The 16,618-nt window shown below is 42.9% G+C and overlaps 1 protein-coding gene across 6 annotated transcripts in view; it reads left to right on the forward strand.

Moving 5' to 3' along the window:
- The first annotated feature begins 10,674 nt into the window (after window positions 1-10,674).
- The window catches only part of RBM20 (RNA binding motif protein 20), a 109,955-nt gene continuing 104,011 nt past the window's right edge, over window positions 10,675-16,618 (forward strand). For 2 of the 6 annotated variants that reach the window (XR_012633730.1, XM_074907707.1), the window contains exons 1-2: window positions 13,882-14,146; window positions 14,720-14,825. Coding sequence is in view for 5 of the 6 variants with exons in the window: in XM_074907707.1 (XP_074763808.1) it covers window positions 14,008-14,146; window positions 14,720-14,825 (245 nt within the window). In the remaining variant the exon portion in view is untranslated. Of the gene's footprint in view, window positions 10,848-13,880; window positions 14,147-14,719; window positions 14,826-16,618 lie in introns of those variants that run through there. The other 4 variants (XM_074907709.1, XM_074907712.1, XM_074907708.1 and 1 more) reach the window with 3 other exon arrangements.

The raw sequence follows: 16,618 nt of genomic DNA on the forward strand, positions 1-16,618 counted from the left end.
CCAGAAGTCAGACCTAGGGAGAGGTGACATGCATATGAATTGAATTCCTGCTACTTTGCCTTTTGCATGTTTATGTTAGCTAAAGTAACTTCAATATATAAAAAAACAGAGTCCAGTTCCGAAACTCAGAAGACTGGTAATTAAAGTCTCTTTGGAGAGATGGGAATCTGCAGTTCAAATTCATGCCTTGGAAAGGCAGAGGACGAGTTTGAACTTTCCTGACATTTCTCTTTACTAAGAACCTATTTTTAATCACTTACAATTTTATCAAACTCTAACTATTCAGGATTAATTTTACATTTGGGGTCTGTCTTACCTTCAATCTGTCTGTCCTTATCACTGAGAGCTTTTTTTATATCACAGGGGTCTTGAGAAGTTTCCTTGCTTCTTTCCAGCATGTGATCTAATTTGTAGTGTCTGTAATGCTGCTGCTTACGGTTTTAGTGTCTCTTTTGAAACAGAGAGGATAAGGACACAACTGACTGTGAGAGAAATGAAGATGAATGATATAATTCTTTCAGGAGTGTTATTTTTCTCATGGGCTGATTTCAGCATGAGCTGATTGATAAGTTTGCTCGAGGCTGCATTTTTTTGGCTATTGATCTGCTTACAGGAAAAAACTGAAATGTCAAGTTCTCTATGAAAAAAAAAAAAGTGGAAAGGGAAAAAAATTAAGAGGAAATGTACAATTTTAAAAGCTGGATTTTCTTTTTCATAGCTTTTTGCCCTGCAGGTGCCTAGTTAAAGAAAAAAAAAAAAGTCTATATATTGTAACTACAACCTAATTAATTTCCTTGTACAGTACTAAAGGGAGATTTCACTCTCTAGTTTGGATTTTGTGATGTTTGGTTCAAGGACAATACTGTGAGTTTTCCCAGTTTTATAACTGATTGGACATCAGAATTCATTTCATAAGTGATTTCAGGTAAGGGCTTTCCCTGACTGAAGGGTAGTTTTGCTTTTCCTTGAATCCTGAGACTGAACTAATCCAATGTCTTTCCTTCAGTCTGTTTATGGACTGTATGGTAGTTCCTGCATTCCATATTGTATGAGTGTAATGTTTGGAAGACTAGTAATGATGTGTTATCATCACAGCCAAGGGCAGTCCGAGTAAAAGCTCTGTGGACTGTGAATGATGGGTGGGTTTTATGCCGCTCTTTCAACCCGGGATTACTAGCCACATTCTCATCACACATCTTTTTTTAACAGTGGAGGGAAAAGGGGCTGGCTTTATGAGTGAATTAAAGCATCTGACACTGTTCAGCCAGGATTCTTTTTAAAGTGTGGAGTATCCTGACATGACAGGTTTATTTTATATTTTGTATGGGGAGACATTGCTTTTTCAGGGCTCTGTCTATTAGCTAAAACATTTAATAATTTGAATTTAAACAAGCATCTGTTAAACTAAACTTTCCTTAGGCTACAGTTCAGGGCTTCCTGGATGGAGCTGAATTTAAGACATCTTCCATGTGTGAAATTGTGCTGTCTGCTAAGGGCCTGTGTCTGCAATGGCTTCTGCATCTGGGAGAGGGATGCACTTCTTAGAGACACTGTGTGACTTCCCTTCTCACTAGATACAAATATTTAAAATGCTTGTGTGATCTCTGCTTCTGTCCTTCTCCCTAATAAAATGGCCTTTTCTTCTTCCCTACTTTGACTGGTATCTATTCATCACTTTCAAGACCCTCTTTAGATGCACGGTTTGTGCCATTTATTAACATAAACTGTTGGCCATCTTAAAATCTCCTGAACCGTGGACTTGTAAGGACTGTGAAGAATTGCTAGAGCCTGCAAACTTCTGTACTTCTTGCTTTCCAAGGGATTTTGTGTACTTCATTGCCATCACAGAGTCTGCTTGTTCCTGTAATCATGCAGAATGGGACACCTAGGAGTGATCTAATCCTTCCTCCTGCTCCAAAGGTGGATCATGTTTAAATCATTCCTGACAGATGTTTTGTGCAACCTATTTTTAAAACTGCTAGTGTCAGAGGTTTAAAAATTTGGCATACTCCCTCATTTACCATTAGGAGGTTTAATCTGAACTTCTGTTGCTGTGATTTAAATCTCCTTTCTTCCATCTTTTTCACCCTGGGTATCAAAACTGATTTATTCAATTTTTCTTTAAAGGTTATTTTCTCCCTTCAGTCTTCTCCTTTCTAGACTCAATGATACCCTTTCCATCAGCCTTTGTTTGAGGCTCTCCTTTTGTAGGCTTTTGATTAGTCCTATCCTTTCTTCTGAATTGCTCAATCCACTTCCTACTTAACACGCAACTGCCAGACTGGATGTAGTATTCTAACTGAGGCCTTATCACCACCAAGAAAAATAAGGGAATTACGTCAGGCGAAACTCCTGTTTGTACAGCTCACGTTCATGGATGCCTTCTTTGCGACAGCATGATATTGTTGACTCATGTTCAGCTCTGATCCTCTGCAATGCTCCCCAAATCCTATTCAGAACAACTGTTATTTGTCTAGTCAGTCCCCATCCTGTACTTCCCTAGACAATATTTTCCCTTCCTAAGTACAGGACTTATCACTTTGCTCAGTTGAATCCCATGTTTTTCAGACCATTTCTCTGATATCTCCAAATCGTTCTGAAAACACTTTCCCTGCTCTGGTTGGCCTACGGCACCTTACCCCACATGCAGATTTCAAATGTGTCATCTGTTCTGTTACCCAGACTCTCAAATAACAATACAGGAAAAGGACTTAACCCTTACAGATTCCCAAACGGTACACCTTTCTAGTTTGACTCATACCAGCTGTGAATAAAGTTTTCCAAGAAGCTGTGCATCCATCTTCTTGTAGCCTCATACACAGTATGTAACTAGGGATTTTTTAGGATTATTTTCTGAGACGGTGAAGCTTTAGCTGTGTTACCTGTGACCATGAGTTATTGCTCTTCAGTTCATGTTTCTTTTTATCCCAATATTTGTCCTTGCTTTCCTTTTCTATGCCCTTTCTCATCAGATGCTGATAAAGAAAGAGGTAAATTTGCTACTAAAGTGGGAAGTAACAAAGGAGAAGCCCTCCAGAATTCAAGTAAAAGGTTTTTTTCTTATTATTATTTCCCTATCCTAGATGTCAGATGTTTCAATAAATTAATCTGTCATCACAGATAATAACGGTTACTTTTTTCCTCCATAGTTACAATAATGTTTAGGGGTTTTTTCTCTCCATAATTGTTCATCTCTCAAAACTGCTTTGTCATTTCTCACTCCCTATGATATTTATTTACAAAATCTATCTCTACAATCCAGTGGATATTCTTCATATTCCCAGTAGGAATGTGACTTTAAAAACCCTTTCATCTTTTCTAAAGGGGAAGGACCTGGTGAAAGGTTAGCAGCTGTGGTAGTTCAGTGACATGAGCAAGAGCTGTGGGTTCTGAACTGAAAGGCTAATTTTAGAAGATGATCTCAACAGGTGAGCCGATCATTTCAGGTAACTTCAGAGTCCTTTGCTTCTCTGCACTAAATGTCAATGTGAATTTGTCTGTTGACTCTTACTCTGAATATATATATTGCAGGAGATGAGTTAGATTCCAGGTCAGCAAGATCATGTTTTCCACTGGAAGTATTCCAGATGATGATAAACATCATCAAATAACTTCAGGCTCATCACAAATGTTGATGAAAGCATACCTCAGACTTCAGGGACATATAGTCTCATCTACCTTATCTAAATGCCATGTGAGTTGTTTGAAATCAGTGTAGTATCTACGCAGCAAATGCTGCATGAATTTAGCACATTTTTGAAGACATCTTCTCTTTCAACTGTAGAGCTGGCCTCGCTGCAGTAGGCTGCCTCTCATTACACAGCTGCGGGCCAGAACGTCAGTGGCTTCCCCACTCTCCTTGTTCACGCAGGGCCCACGGTTCCCTCAAGAAGGTTGTCTCAATGTAATGGCTCAGCGCCACTGTCTGGCATGCAGAACATTCCTGGTTTGTCTCTGGAGATCCGAAATGCAAGTGCTGACATGTAACACCACAGCTGTGCAATTTGTCAGCAGACAAGGGGGAAGGAGCTCTCCCTCGCTCCGTCGGGAGGCACTGCAGCTCTGGCCTTGGCGCTGTGCGAGCTCTGCACCTTCCCCCAGCGGGAGCACCTGGGCAGGTCACGCCCGCAGACACGCCTTGGACAAGTGGCCTGTCAAAAACTCAGTCCTGCAGAACATCTTTCGCAAGTGAGAAGTCCCAGGAATAGATCTGTTTGCCATAGACCTGATCAGCGTGTGTCAGTCGCTTTAGTCCAGACCAGCCTTCCTGACTGGGATAGGTCTCTCATCCCTGGCTACTTTCAGTGATATTTATCTTTTCCTATTGCCCATCACATGCTGGGCTCTAAGGACACCAAAGCAAAACTTAGGTATGATAACTCCATCGGTCACCAGATGTTTTCAATATGTGGATCTGAGAAAATTTTAATCAGAATAGTAATAAAATAGATCTGATTTTGTGTTGGAGGCAGTATGCCAAGCACAAAACCCCCACGGACTGTACTACTTAAAGAAATACAAGGTTTTCTTGATAGCTACCCACTCTCTTGTTTTAAAGCCTAGATGCTTTAAATGCTCAGCTTAGTACCTACTGCTGTTCAGCATCAGTAGCAGTGTACTATCAATAATCAAAGAGTCTCTAAGCAAAGAGGGATTTGGCTTGATACTAAAATGACTTGCAGAAAAATTCATGCCGGACTTTTACGATGGAATTAAGATTTTGCTTGGTTAATAAGACTCAAATCGACACAATGATGAAATCACCACGGCCAAATATCAGTTATAGGCGCATAAGATGTGCAGTGTGTGGTACTGTACTACTTAGGCATACTTTTAGAATTGTCTTCATATAAAATTTAAAAAGGCCTTACTTTGCATTCTAAATTATGTTCAGTTTGTCCTTGAGCATCAGTAGTATTCATCCCTATGAAATGCTACTCAACAGTTTTGCAAAAATCAGTGTTTTTCTATGAGGAAAGAAACGATTAAGGTTTAGACTTTGCCGCTAGTTATGCATATATCCATACAACTTGCATGCACATAAAGAATTAATATTTAAAGGCTTAAAAAATTAAGCCTTTTAAAGGCTGGGTATTATTTCTAATGTAATATGCTTAAAATTAAAAATGATTGAATTAAAATCTGTACTAAATATATTAATTATGGCTATATTTACTAATAGTAAAGGGGTACTAGTTATTATCTACATTTTGGGGATGAGAGGAAAAAGTCCTCAGTATAAGCACACATGCATTAGCAAGGGGTGGGGTAAACAAATAAATAAGCAATTATCATAAATTCTCTGTGCTTCTGAGGTCATGAAGGATGAGAACCTGAAGTGAGGATGACTGGAAACAGACCAGTTATGCCATGATATGAATTGAAGTATCTAATAGTGAAGGCATGAAAAGATAAGTTGGGTTATTAACATGCATGTTTTGGTTATCTCAAGAGCCAAAAGTAACATCAAGGAATTTTTTAAAATCACAGTTGTCCCTTAAGAGTAATTTACCATTAATTTTTTTTACAGTGCGCATTATGCTTTCTTTGATTTCTTTTTTGCTTTTCTTTAAGCAGTTGGCTAATGTAGTTAAAATGGTAAACATTTGCCATTTCTGAAGCTAGAAAGGAGCATGACACAAGCCATTAGTGACATAAGCCAGTATTTTGGGATCAAACAGCATGTGTAAACATCCTAGGTATGATCAGTTGCACATTCCAATCTTTTCTAAATTTACAATATGTGAATTGAGGATTATACTGTCACCGGCTTGAGGTGCTGGGGGGGTGTACAGCTTTTCACAGTAAATGCAAAAGGACAGCATTAATTTATTCCACATTGTTCTGCATCAGGACTAAAATTCTGCAGTATCTGCCTTGTTACCCCAGCATATTTGAAAGTCTCAGCTATCCATGGCTGAGTGTCTACTAACTTGTCTCAAAGGTTATCCTTTTGCATCTTGATCTGCTTGAATCTTGAAGGCACATGATCACCACCGCAGAGGTCAGTCCAGCTTGTAAACCTTGTCTTTGTCCTTTTGGAGATCTGGAGCAAGGCTGTCTTTTTCAGTGTGTCATCCATAAGCTTCATCTTCTGACTGTTCATGGTGTGATTATTCTGCTTCCAACGTAATGTGTTCAGTCAAATGCTTCAGGTGATGCTGTTTCCCTATAAAAACATCAGTTCTATAGCCAAATACTTTCAAAGCACTAGATTTCCCCTGTATTTTCCTTTCAAACCATTAGCAAACTTTCTGGTACTTTCAAACGTCAGACGATCTTTTTTGTTTGCTTATAAAGCAACCTGCATCCCTGAGCTGAATTTTACCTGGCCCTTTGTAAATGTACCTTGAGTATTTCTGAATACCATCATTCCACTGACATGCAGTCATGGGCGGCAGAGCCCGCGCAGATGCAGGAAAAAGCAAAGCAAGAGTAACTGCAAAAGAGCCTACCAGTTATGGCCACCTGTTTCCATTCACACCCAGTGAAAAGAAAATCACCAAAAAGGAACAAGTGAAAAGTGGTGCTGACTGATATATTTTTCAGGAGAAGCTGATAGCAAAAGCTCACAGAAGTGAATAGAGACTTACCCAGAAGGCAGATTTCATATACCCAGGCACTGGAAATTTCTGCTTCAGTCTTCAACTTCTCTATCCAAACAACGATCAGAGAGAACAACAAGCAAATATGCACACAAGTTCCAGAAACAGGTTCAGCATAACCTGAGTAAAGCTAATATGTTAATAATTATAATCTGCCACACGTGAAGTGTTTTTCATCCTTTTTCTGGAATTTATAGGTATTTTCCTTCATTACTTTTGGAAGTCGAGTAAGAGAGTGCTTTCCTGCCTCCCTCCACAGTTTATTAAGGAGTATGATGTTGCCATTCTTCCTAGATGAAGTCTTTTATTCCTGCAACTGGATACTTATGTTAATTCAATCCTATTTAAGAGCTGACATTTTATTCTCTGAAATAATTTTTGTATTTTAATGACTACTTTATTGCTGCTTGCAGAGCCATCACAACACTATCTAGATCACTATCTAGATCCCACTTTATAAACATGAATTAAAATTCCTGTGCACTGTAGTAAGAGTAACAAGCAGAGTTTATTCTCCATTATTTCTGATTGCCTTAGGCAGTTTGGGAATAAGCCATGTTACACACACAGTGGTACCTAAACTGGCTCTGCACTTTGCTTAACTGAGCAGGATATTTATGCTAGGGCACAATGCTTAGAACAGGCCAACCCTGGCCCAGAAGTACTTGTATTATCTAGGTTTTCCATCTTTCAGTTTTTTCAACCCCCTGTTTCCCCTGATAATTATATATTAATTTCACAGAGGATTACCTTTAGGGTATTGGATTCACAAAGGATTAAATTTCAGGCCACAGAGAAACAGGTTCAGGCACAAACCAGAGAAAGGTCTTAGTCGGACTAATGGGCATACTGACTTGATATAATCTTTTGTTCTTAGATGTGTTTCCTTGCTAGTGTGTAACTCTATGGTTAAGTGAGCTCTTAAAGCAATGAAGTTATAGTTATTTTTGTTATTTGATGCTGAACTATTTGGGGACACCGTATCCTGTGTGTGTCTGGCTCCATCACTTTCCTACTTTACGGGTTTCTTTTTTCTGGGTTCTGCCTGCGCCTTTGTTAATCTACCCTCCTAAAAATTAAATATTCAGTCTCTGAGTTCATGTAAACCAGAGAGCTGCTTCTGATTTATACTCATGTAAGTTAGAACAGCAGTTAGATCAGGATTTCAGTTTCAGCATGTTGACTCCCACAACTGGAAACCTAAAATAGGCATTGTAAAAGGTGGGGGTTGTTTTTAATCATATTTGGAGACGCAGTAAGCATATTAATCTCAGCTGGAATTATTATGTACGAGTGGTTTTTTGCATGAGTTCTCATTAATACCCATGGCACAGATACTTTGAAAAAATCAACAGTTTAAAATCATAGACATTTAATAAATTGGACATCAGCAACAGGAAAGTCAGTGTTTTGCCAGGTTCATTGCCAAAATCACCATTAGCTGCCAGTTACACTAACAGAGAACGTGACTGCAGCCGAGGGAAAAAACCTACAGATATGATTTCTCCATGAGCATAAACAACCATGTTCCATAACGGGTGATCAGAAACTTGTATAGCAGCTTGCACTTGTTCAGGTCTGCTGCAAAATCCAGACCATAAAACTATGTTGTTTGGCCCATTTACTGTTGTTCTTCTCTTATGGCAGCGCTCCAGAAATACTGTAAGGCTTGGCTAGAAAACAGTTTATGTTGATTTCTTGAATATGAGAGTCCAGGAACCTTCGTCAGTCTGTTCTTGTTCACAAGCAGTAATACACCCACCCAGTTATTTCCATGTAGGACAACCAGAGAAATACCTCGGCATCTTGAGAGCGCCTTGTGCTAGTGTGTTCTGGTAAGGCAGGGACAAGCTGGGGGTGAGGGTCCAGTGCTCCTGCCACACCAGATCATGCCAAGCCAAACACCATGGTATGACAGAAAAAGACAAAAAACCTGGACAAAAAGCAGACATGGGGATGAGGACTGTAGCTTTAAAGTGAGTGAATAGAGAATATCTCTTCAGAGCTGTCTGAATGTCGAGTTGTATACTGTATGTATTAAATGCAGAAATAGTAGTGCCTAGTAAAACACACTTGATCCATTTTTACAAGTGATGTAATATAATGGTCTGTGCAAAGTAACACGTTCTTGTGACTATCCACCTTCTAATCCAGGGCCATGCATTAGTGTCATAGCTGTGTTCTTGCTGCCCTCTGGGTCCTGAGTCACCATCTTCCACTTCCTCAAATAATTACAGGCAGCAGAAAGCGGTTGATGCTTGGCCTCTCAAGGGATTTCTCAGCTGCTGTAACAAGAAGGAAATTCACACAAAGCCGTTTTTCTGTGGATCATCAGTGGACACCTGAGATTCACTTTAAACCTCAGGCAAAGATAGCACTGCACGCTAAACTTTTTGTTTCCATGCATTGCCTCACCTGTGCCAGATCTTTCCTCTCCTTTTCTGGAAGATCAGCCATCTATTAAGCTACACAGGGCTGACCATCCCTTGGCCCTCGCTGAACCGGAAAACTAATAATATTGCAAAGTTTTCTTCCTTGGGGGAAAGGATGTGAAGCTCGGTGGTTTGTGTTTCATAGAATACAGTGTGTGCTAAGTCGATGTGTCTAAACACGGACCGATTGCCATTCATTTTTAGAAGGTGCATTTGGTGTTACGTGACTACTAAGGAACTGTGCAACCAAAATACAGCCCAATTCTCCACCGCCCTGCACCTGGTTAGTGCTCTCCATCTGCAAAGTACGTGATAAATGGAAATAACTTAAAATTTTCCAGTCACTAGTTGTAGTAATTTGGACCCATTTAAAAGGCTACATACTTGTAAATGACTATGCCAGGTGCAGAGAGGAAGAGAACCTGACACTCTCCAAAATTAATCTTTGCCCTGAATTAGGATTAATTTTTCAAAGCAGCCAGGATGTTTCTGCTCTCCTCGGTGCGTGCGTGTGTTGGGGGGAGGGTGCATGGCACACAGAGGCAGCGCAGGAGCAAGTACTGAAATGGTCTTTGACTCAGACCTCTCTGCTAGCCAGAGCACGTTGCAAAGGAACCAGGAAAACCTGGAAGGAGCGTTTTCAGTGTTACTTACGTGGTACAAGCAGCGCAATCGGTACCGTCGGTCATCTGAAATGTCCTCCCAAAACACATGCAGGTAAAACCTTTTTGTCACGCTGTATCATCGTGCAGCAATTCCAGTCCTTAATCCTGTGTGATTGCCGCAGTGGGTAAAGCCTTGCTGGGCAGGTCTTGATCCTGCTAATGCATGTATTTGGAAGGGGGGAGCCAAGGATTGACGATCCTTTATTAAAAGCAGATTCTTTGGTTGGGCCCAGACTGGGGATTTACTTTAGGGATGAGACTGTTACTTGAGAAGGTTTATATTGTTGGCTGGGGCGTACTCTCTGGTTTTGTATCAGCTGACAGAGCCTATGTCTGATAAATGACTAATAACATTTCTGCAGAGGTGTTACTGGCGAAGAGATTAAAATCATACGCACCCTTTTCCCCCTGCCCTTGGGAAGGGGAAAGATGTGCTGTTTGTAAACCACAGCCGGGGCGCGAGCAGGCCGCTGCCGCCCGCTCTTCACGGGTCTGCCCTTTCCTTCCGAAGCGCGGCCCCCGCGGCGAGCCCTGGCCCCGGCCAGGTGCACCCGCCGGCCGACCCTGCCCCGGCCGGGACACCGGGCAAACCCGCCTGTGCCGGGGGCCGGGGCTGCCCGGGGCCGGGGTCCCTCCCGCCGGGCAGGTGCCGGCTGAGGGAGGGCGGGAGGGCCGGCGGGAGGCTGGGCGGGAACGGGCCCGGCGCCCAGGTGGGGCCGGCGGGCGCGGCCCGCGGGGCTGGAGGGGGCCGGGCCGGGCCGCTCACCCCCCCCGGCCCCGCCAGCGCTGCTGAGGCTCCCGTGCGGCGCCGGCCGCCCCCGCCGGTAGCGGCAGCCCTCCCGCAGGGCGGGCTCAGCCGCAGGGGGCTGCCTGTCCCGCCGTCGCCAGCCCGGCGGGGGGGGCGGTTGCCTCCAGGGCCGGTCCTCTGCCCCCTCCCACCCTCCTCCCTCCCTCCCTCCCGCCGCGGCGGAGGGCTGCCTCCCGCCGCAGGGGCCTCCCCGCATGGTCCCTGCCGCTGCCATGAGCCAGGCCCCGGCCCCCCGCGGCGCTGACCCGCCGGAGAGCGATGCCCGCAGCGGGGCCCCCAGCCGGGGCCCAGGCCGAGGGATGCCGCCGCCGCCCAGCCTGCCCCAGCTCCTCCACAAGTAAGAACCGCCCCGCGTTCCGCCGAGCCGGGAGGGCGGGCGGGGGGGGCGCGGGTCGCTCTCCCTCCCCGGCGGCGGCGGCGGCGCCCCCCCCCTTCCCTCCCCCGCGGCCAGGCTGACAGCCGGGCGGGCGGAGGGTCGGCCCGGCCCCGGCCGAGCGTGCCCCGCGGGGCTGAGCCTCGCCCGGGCCGGCCGGTGCGGCGGCCGGCGGCGGGGCCGTCCGCGCTGATGCGGGGCGCGTTCCCCGCTAAAGCCCGGCACCGGGCCCGCTCCCTGGCATAAGTTCTCTGCCCGAGAAGCCGCTCGTGTCGGTTTTCCGAGGGCTCGCCTCGGCACCGCGTCTCCGCCCGGGGGCTCGGACGGGGAAGTTCCCTCCAGTGGCCGGTGCCGTGCCCTTGCCCGCAGCCAACCCTCCGATTGCGGGCCGGGGCGTCTCCTCTCAGGCCTGGGGCGAGGGACCCGGGTTGTGCCAGGAGCGGTCGCATCTCTGCGAAACGGTCACGGAAAAAGTAACCTGTGCGTGCGTGGAAGGCGGATCACGGAGGGCAGCGCTGCCAGCGGCCTGCTGCTGGTTCCCTTGCCAGCCGGAAAGAGAGGGAAAAAATGCTTTTGCTACAGAGAGGTAGTGGTGCGAGCGATACTTTTCTGGCGAAACGAGAAGCTTGAAGCCAAACCGAATGCTCAGCAGTTAGTACACGAAGCATGAGTAACACAGAAGTTGATTCACGGTGCTTGCGTGCGCTGTATCTGTGTTTTCCCCAAGTCATAACGTGTTAAAAGAGATGGGGCCTTTGAACAGAGCAGCAAATCTACTCGTAAATGCCCAGTTACGCAGCCGTTAGAATTGCCTTCTATTACTTTAAGATTTGCCGATTGAACTGGTGAGCGGACGCGAGCAGCGTGGGTTGGGAGACGCTTTTGACGTTATGTCCCAGGCCACCAACTGGACTGAGCCTGTGTTCGGCTGACGAGCAAAGCACGAGTGTGACAAAGCGCTGCCGGGCTGCGGCGGCCTCGCAGCTGGGCTTGCGCTGCTTTCCCCCAACAGCCCCTTTATGAAAGGCGCTGGCTTAGGCATCTCCTTTATCAGCTTGTCAACAAAACTCAACAGTGTAACTAACAGAGGAAATAATTTCAAACCTCGCACTTGTATTTGCAAAATATATACGCACATGTGTATAAATACCTGTGTGCGTGTGTGCTTTAACGCCACAGCAGACTGAAAGTATAAACATCGTTTTAAGTTGGGAATCGTTTATCTTTTTAAAGTGTGAAACTGGACTTTCAAAGTTGCTGTGCAGTGTGGCCCATAAATTTCTTGATGCTTTGTTTTCTTTCTTGTCTGTTTGCTTTTAAATTGTGTTTTGTAACTTAATCGTGCAAACGTTAACGGTTCTCATTACCCGCATTTTTATTCCTAATTGGAAATACGGACTTGGGAGTTTGCATTGAAACTGAAACATTAATGGTTGCTTCCTAAGTCCCCTGGGCAGCTGCAGTGCTACATATGAATTATTGTGCAACCAGAAGGTAATTTACACTTACTCAAAATCAGTCTTAAATTTTAAACTACGGTCTTTAAAGATGGCCCTTATTTTTTCGTGTTTATCAAGACTTTATGTGCATGCGTATTGCAAGTCAGATAGGCAGAGCTGTCAAGACTGCTTCATGATTGTATTTCTAATGCAGCGCATGTTATGCACGAAGGTATCGTGTTTTCGCCTGTTATGCATGCTAGCAAATTATAGGTAGGAAAACTCGAAATTGTTTCCTTTTGAGCCTATCTTTAATGGAAAGATTTGAAGGGGGTGCCATGTTCTGACCGTTCTTTATCATGGTAACGTGATGCAGAATGGCAAATGTCGAGTGTCTCCATCTAAGGTCCTGCAACTTGATCGTATGGTTTTGTAACCATGCGGCGTAATTTGGTGTGCGCCTCTTGTTGTTTACCTGGTAATTAATAAATCTTCAACCTGCATTTAATTGGAAACCTAGGCAAATTATATTTTGCTTTACTGATAATAACGTGGTGGTTTATAATCTATATTGTATATTCAGTGATTGGTAGGAAGGGAGATGTTAGGTAATGTGTTAAATTGCTTTTCTGAATTTATTTCTAATATGCTAGAACAGGTATTATGACTGGCAAAGTAGGGTGGAAAGGAAAGCAGTGATTCTTCTACAAAATGAAGTTGCAGTTTCATTACTAGGAAAGAAAACATTGACCTCTTTTCCCAAGCGTTTTGATTTTCTTGACTGTTTTTTTTTAACAACTGCCATCTTTTTGCTTTGCAAGCTGCACTAAACCAGTGTGCAGCCTCAGAATGCTAATTCAGAGCCCTGTAGATCAGGATACTGCATGGTGTTTAACCGGATCTCCCTGTTTAAACACATCTATTTTTCATTGTACCTTTTAAACTTAAAAAGCTCTCTGGTTTCCTTCTTCCTTCCCCCTAGTATTTGTTAGAAATTTTTACAGATGCTAGGTGAAGACCAATATAATTTAAAAAAAATTACTTCCTACATGGTCAGCTGGTAAACTTTCACTGTGAACACTGAGCATTGAACAAGGATTAAAATTTAGTGAAACTGGAGATCTTAAATGTTTTTGGTAGCAGCTACATTGACTGAACTTGTGCAACACAGGTAGCATGTACCATATTCTTTAAATGCCTCTCTCCTTTAGCATTTATAATGTAATTTTAGTATTAAAATATAACTGAATCCCTAGTTTGAAATTTTTTGCTGATAGTACCTGAATACAATAAGATATAAATTGAAATACGCTGTCTACATGTTGTATTTTTCCCCTGAGTGGCAGTGTCATTTCAGTTGATAATAAAGGTCCAATCATAAGATTTACAGAGCAGTTACAGCTTTCTATCTATGCAGGTTGTTGTGATGTGTGGTGGGAAAATACTTCTTATTTTCCAAAAGTAAAAGCCTTACTGCACTCAAAGCCCTTAAATTGTAGAGCTGAGAATGAAAAGCTGGTGGGGAAGGGAAACCTGAATTTACACACAACAGAGGATGACTTACAAAAACATACGCTTGCATATGAAATAAAGCAGAAGACTGAGAAGAAGGAGCAGGGCAGTTGTAATGGTGTTGGTTAGTGTTCATAACTGGTTTCTACTATGGCTGTGTGGAAGGAGTGGAAATGCAGGGTAAGGTCTGTAGTACCAGCAAGCGAAACACATATGGGAAATCTCTGAAAAGACCTCAAATAGCTGTTCTGCACAGAGAGGTTTTAATGCATTTTTGGAACTGCTGGTTCAGGGGTTGTTTTGCCTCTTTCGGTAAGTCTGCTTTTATGAGAAAATTTTTGTTTATAATTTGGAGGTTTTGTTTATAATTTGCAATTGCACTGCAAAATGTCATTTTTAGATGACAGCTCAGTATGTGACAGATTTTAGCGCCTGCTGTTAGGTTGACTGGAGTGCCTAAGCAGCATGAGAGACGGAGATGTCTATTAGTAATACCAGGTGTGTGATTCATTGCAGTCTGATGGAGCAACTAGCTGGAAATAACTGAGAGAAAGGACGGAGTGGAGGCTGTGGGCTAACTATAAAGGTGTTGTATGAAGAGTGCTTTCTGTGATAGTTCTTGCTTAAAACATGCTGCAAGTAAACTCCGTAATTACAGGAGACCTAATTGTATTGAAATACAATCTCTTTGTATGTTTTAATGGCTGGTTGAATGCTTTCAGTTCTAATGATTTGTCATGGGTAATATCTGTCCAGTGGAAATGGAGCAGTTTTTAACTCCCTGTGTTGATACAAGGGTATATGTTTGTTTTACAAATTGAATAAAGACATCTTAAAACAAAGGGAGGAAAACCAAAGTTAATAATTTTTTTTTTTTTTCCAAAGGGGTTGTGCCCTGGAGATTTTTGAGTTCCTCTAGAAGGACGATGGAATTTCCAACATCTGCGCCCAAGTCGTCATCAGTTTGTGCCAGTTCTGGGGGCAGACAGGAGTAAGCAGGCTGGTGCTGAATGTTTTGAGTCCTTTATTTCCTATAGCAGCGAGGAGGAAACTTGTTGGGAGAAATAACCTCCAACTTATTTTTTAAAAAAACTTAAACCCAGTATGTTAAGCATGTGCTTTTTGATGTGCTTCCTTGTGTGTTTATTTCGTGGAAAGTGTGGAATTTTTCTTTTTTTCATTCTTTTTTTTTTTCCAACTCAAGGTCTCTCAGGAGAGATAAAATATGAAATGTACTCCCATTATATACATTAGTCATGGCAAATAGTTTGGCATATATGGTAAAGGCTAAACTGATACTTAACAAGGGGACATTAGGAGAAACACTGGTTTTACTGTTTCTCTTCTTACGGTTACCAATCCAGGCTTTCCATATCTGTTTGCCTTTTAAATTACATCTCTAAAATCTGATTTGCTTCCCTACCTGACAGAGCCCTAAAAACTCATGGAGTTTGTGTTCTGAGAACTCTAATGGCTCTGAATGGAGATGAAAACAAAACAGAAAGTGCTGTAGCTGTTTTAGCTGAGCAGCTTTACCAAAACAAGGGACAGGAGCTGAAAAAGCAGACTGCATGGTGTTGGACTTGCCAGAGAATGTGGGAGCTAAACCCGCGTTACTGAACTGCTCCTTGTGTTTCCAATTCATTGTCTTTGTATGTCATGAAACACACAGCGAGGGAACCTCAGTTTTCTTGGAATTGTCTGGCTCCTCACCTGACATTAGAGTCAGGGCTCAAAATGTGTGTATAAGATATGTGTGCGCATGGGGGGGGGAGCAGCAGAGACAGGGACACCTGGGGGGTGCTTCACTTTCAAGTTTACTTGCTTGCAAAAAGTAACATCAACGATGATAATCACTTTCAAGTCAGGTAATTAAGATTTTTCTCTTAACATTTCCTTTTTTTAACATTTCTTATTTAAAATACTTTTTAAAGAAGATTTCTTTTCTGATCGAAACTAATGACCCCTGTATATCAGGTGTGACCCAAAGCTTGAAGATGAATTAATCATATGGATGTTCGGATGTTCTCTGATTTAAACAAAAATGGCTGGAAGTGTGGGTTTCTTTGTCTTGAAATCTTTTGTGTTTGTTCGGGTTTTTTTTCTATTTCTTTTTTTCTTTTAATTCTCATTTAAAATGCACCAGCTTACTGGGAGAAAAGCAAAATAAAATTGAATTTAAGGACTGAAGAGAGAACACAGAGGTACAAAGTGGAAAGGAGTCAGAAAAAAAGAATTTAGGAGGAATGTCTTGCATGTAAACATCTCCATGTAATCTGGTTTGTATTATCAGTTATTAATCAATTCTTAGTTGCCCAGAAATGTCAAAATTCTTTCACATATTTTAGTGGAGAGAGAGAGAGAACAGCAGTGATATCAACTTTTATGGACTTTATAAGAAGCAATGTAATAAGTGGGGTTTGGACCACGACACATGGGAATCGAGTCCTCTTTACTGCAGCTAAGTTGCTCTTTTATTGGAAATTTAATACTACTGTTCCCATCAATGGGAAGACTGGGAAATGTGTTCATTTGGTTTCCGTCTTAATTCAGCCCATGCCCATTCAGAGTTGCATGCACCTGACAGTGAATAGTTACATCTGACCTGCTGAGCTACTGCTGCTCTGTGGTGATAATGGTAAAATCTTTCTGACCCCATTTGGAGCAAAGGAAAATGGAGATGGGTAAAGACCTCAATACCTTTTAGTTCTGATCCTTTCTGCGGACTGTCAAAATGGGAGGAACTACATCTTCAAAGATATATTATACTTCATACTGCAAAAA

This window comes from Athene noctua, chromosome 5 (assembly GCF_965140245.1).
Source record: "Athene noctua chromosome 5, bAthNoc1.hap1.1, whole genome shotgun sequence".
Lineage (NCBI taxonomy): Eukaryota > Metazoa > Chordata > Aves > Strigiformes > Strigidae > Athene > Athene noctua.